Here is a 2,346-nt window from a genome sequence, read left to right on the forward strand (position 1 = left end):
GGGAAGGCAGAAAGGCCGGGAGATGGAGGCAAAACGGGGGCGAAGCTCCAAGATCCCACAGCTGCCCGCAGCTCTGGGCAGCTCCACCACCCGAAGCTGCCACCCAGCCAGCTGCACCCAGCGCCGGCAGAAAAACAAGCACCGTTTTCCGGGGACCAACTGTCCCCAGGAACAAAGATGGTCCTGTTTTATTCCCTGCTCCCACGCGAGCTCCCGCACCCAGCGGCGGCCCGCGATGGGCGATCCCYGCTCGGTGCAAGGCCCCGGCTCCCCCTTCCCCGCACCAACCTGGTCCTGGTGCAGCGTCACGCTCAGGGAGGAGTTGATGGGCAGGATCAGGTCGCTGTCCCGCTTGCCCCCTGGAAGAGCCACGCAGGTGGGGCACGCGTGGGGGCAGCACGGCCGGCCGCCAGGCCCCGGGGGTCTCCACACCGGCCTGCCCTGCTCACGCCCTCCTGCTCCAGGCCGATCTGGGCCGTGGCACAGCACGGCACGGCTCRGCACGGCTCCTGCCAGCGCGAAGGCTGGTGCAAGCTGGCGTCTTTGGGGCTGGGCAGACCCCATGCAGGGGGGCACGACGGCAGCGGGTTTTGCTCCTGCTGCACTCACCCCCATCCCGGTGGCAGCCCAGGGGGTGTCCTCAGGGGTCCAGGCCGGGTGGAGCAGGGATTTAGGGAAGGGGGAAGCCCTGGAGTCTCATCACTTTGGGGCAGCATCAACCCCAGGGCTGCCTTCTGCATCACTGCGACGCCCGGGCACTCACAGTACTTGATGACAGCGATGTTGACAGGGGCCGTGCAGGTGACCACGGTGAGAGCCTTCTCCTCGGACATGGTGGCGCCGCGGCCGCGCACGCAGCTCCCGGGCAGGATCCGAGCCCTACAGGGGCAGCCCCGACCCAGGCCGCCGGGCGAGTGCTCCGCTTGGCCCCACGCGGGACGCGGCGCCCCACGCGGGATCCGAGCCCCGCGCGCCGTCGGGGCGGGCCCCGGCCCACCCACGTGTCCGCGCCGCGCAACATTGTAGCCAGCTGCCGCCGCCCCATTGGCTGGCGCCAGGGCGGCCGGTCCCGGGCGCCCAATAGCCTCGATCAGACCACGGCGCTGGCCACGCCCCCCGGAACGCCAGGGCCGCCCCCGCTTGCCCCCCCGCCCCGCCCCGCCCCGGGGGGTTTCGGGCCGGGCGCAGCGGGGAGGGAGCGAGGCGGAGCGGCGCGCGGCGCCATGTTGGTGCCTGGAGCGCAGCGCTGCGCATGCGCCGCTCCTGCTCGCCATGACACCATAGAGACGTGCGGGGGAGAGGGGAGGCGGCGTGAGTCCGCCACGGTGGTCCCAGCGCCCCCAGTGCCCAGGGCTCCCAAGGCCTCCAGTGCTCCCAGTACCCAGGGCTTCCAGTACCCAGTGCTCCTAATGCCTCCAGTGCACCCAGTACCCAGTGCTCTCATTACCCAGTGCTCCCAGTGCCTCCAGTGTGCCTAGTTCCCAGTGTTCCCAAAGCCCCCAGTGCCCCCAGTATCTCCAACACCCTCACTGCTCCTGCAACCCAGTGCTCCCAGTATTCCCAGTACACCAAGTACCCAGTGACTAGTGCCACACCTCCAGTGCCTCCGGTGCTTCCGGTACCAATGTTCCCAATGCCTCCAGTGCCCATAGTGCCCCCAGTGCTCCCAATACCCAGTGTCCCCAGTACCCAGTGCTCCCGGTACCAGTATTCCCAATGCCTTCAGTGCCCGTAATGCCCCCCAATACTCCCACTACCCAGTGCCCCGTGCTCCTGGTACCAAGTACCCAGTGCTCCCAGTGCCCCCAGTGCTCCCAGCGCCCCAGTGCCCAGTGCTCCCAGTGCCCAGTGCTCCCACTCCAGGGCTTCCCCGGCCCGGGACACCCCGCACCCTGGCAGTGGCACGCGCCCCTGGGGTATTTTTATGCACTGGCCACTCGTAGTGGAAAATATTCCGCCTCTCTCCGTGTGGGGGGGGGTGCCTGGCCCCGGCGTCGCACGCAGCCCGCCCGGACTGCCGGGAACAGCCGTGGGGGCACCGCGGGCTGCGTGTGGGGCAGCGGCGCTATCCGTGGGGCACGGGCACCCTGCCCAGCCCACCCCAGCCCCTCTCGTCCCAGCCCATCCTGGCCCATCTCACTCCATCCCATCTCATCCCATCCCATCCCATCCTGTCCCTTCCCTTCCCATCYCATCCTGTCCTGTCCCATCCCAGCTCATCCCAGCCCATCTCATCCTATTCCGTCTCATCCCATCCCATCTTGTCCCATCCTGTCCCATCCCATCTCATCTCATCTCATCCCATCCCATTCTGTCCCATCCCATCTCATCCTGTTGCATCCTGTC

The 2,346-nt window shown here is 68.3% G+C and overlaps 1 protein-coding gene across 1 annotated transcript in view; it reads right to left on the reverse strand.

Annotated features, from left to right (window-relative positions):
- Window positions 1–1,050, reverse strand: part of MVD (mevalonate diphosphate decarboxylase) — a 3,482-nt gene extending 2,432 nt beyond the window's left edge. The window contains exons 1-2 of the mRNA XM_085317756.1: window positions 764–1,050; window positions 60–359 (exon numbers count right to left, since the gene is read on the reverse strand). Of these exons, the coding sequence (XP_085173882.1) occupies window positions 60–359; window positions 764–833 (370 nt within the window). The 5' untranslated portion in view covers window positions 834–1,050. The remainder of the gene's footprint in view (window positions 1–59; window positions 360–763) is intronic.
- Window positions 1,051–2,346: the final 1,296 nt, after the last annotated feature.

This window comes from Rhea americana, unplaced genomic scaffold (assembly GCF_003343005.1).
Source record: "Rhea americana isolate MKP2758 unplaced genomic scaffold, rheAme1 scaffold_502, whole genome shotgun sequence".
NCBI lineage: Eukaryota > Metazoa > Chordata > Aves > Rheiformes > Rheidae > Rhea > Rhea americana.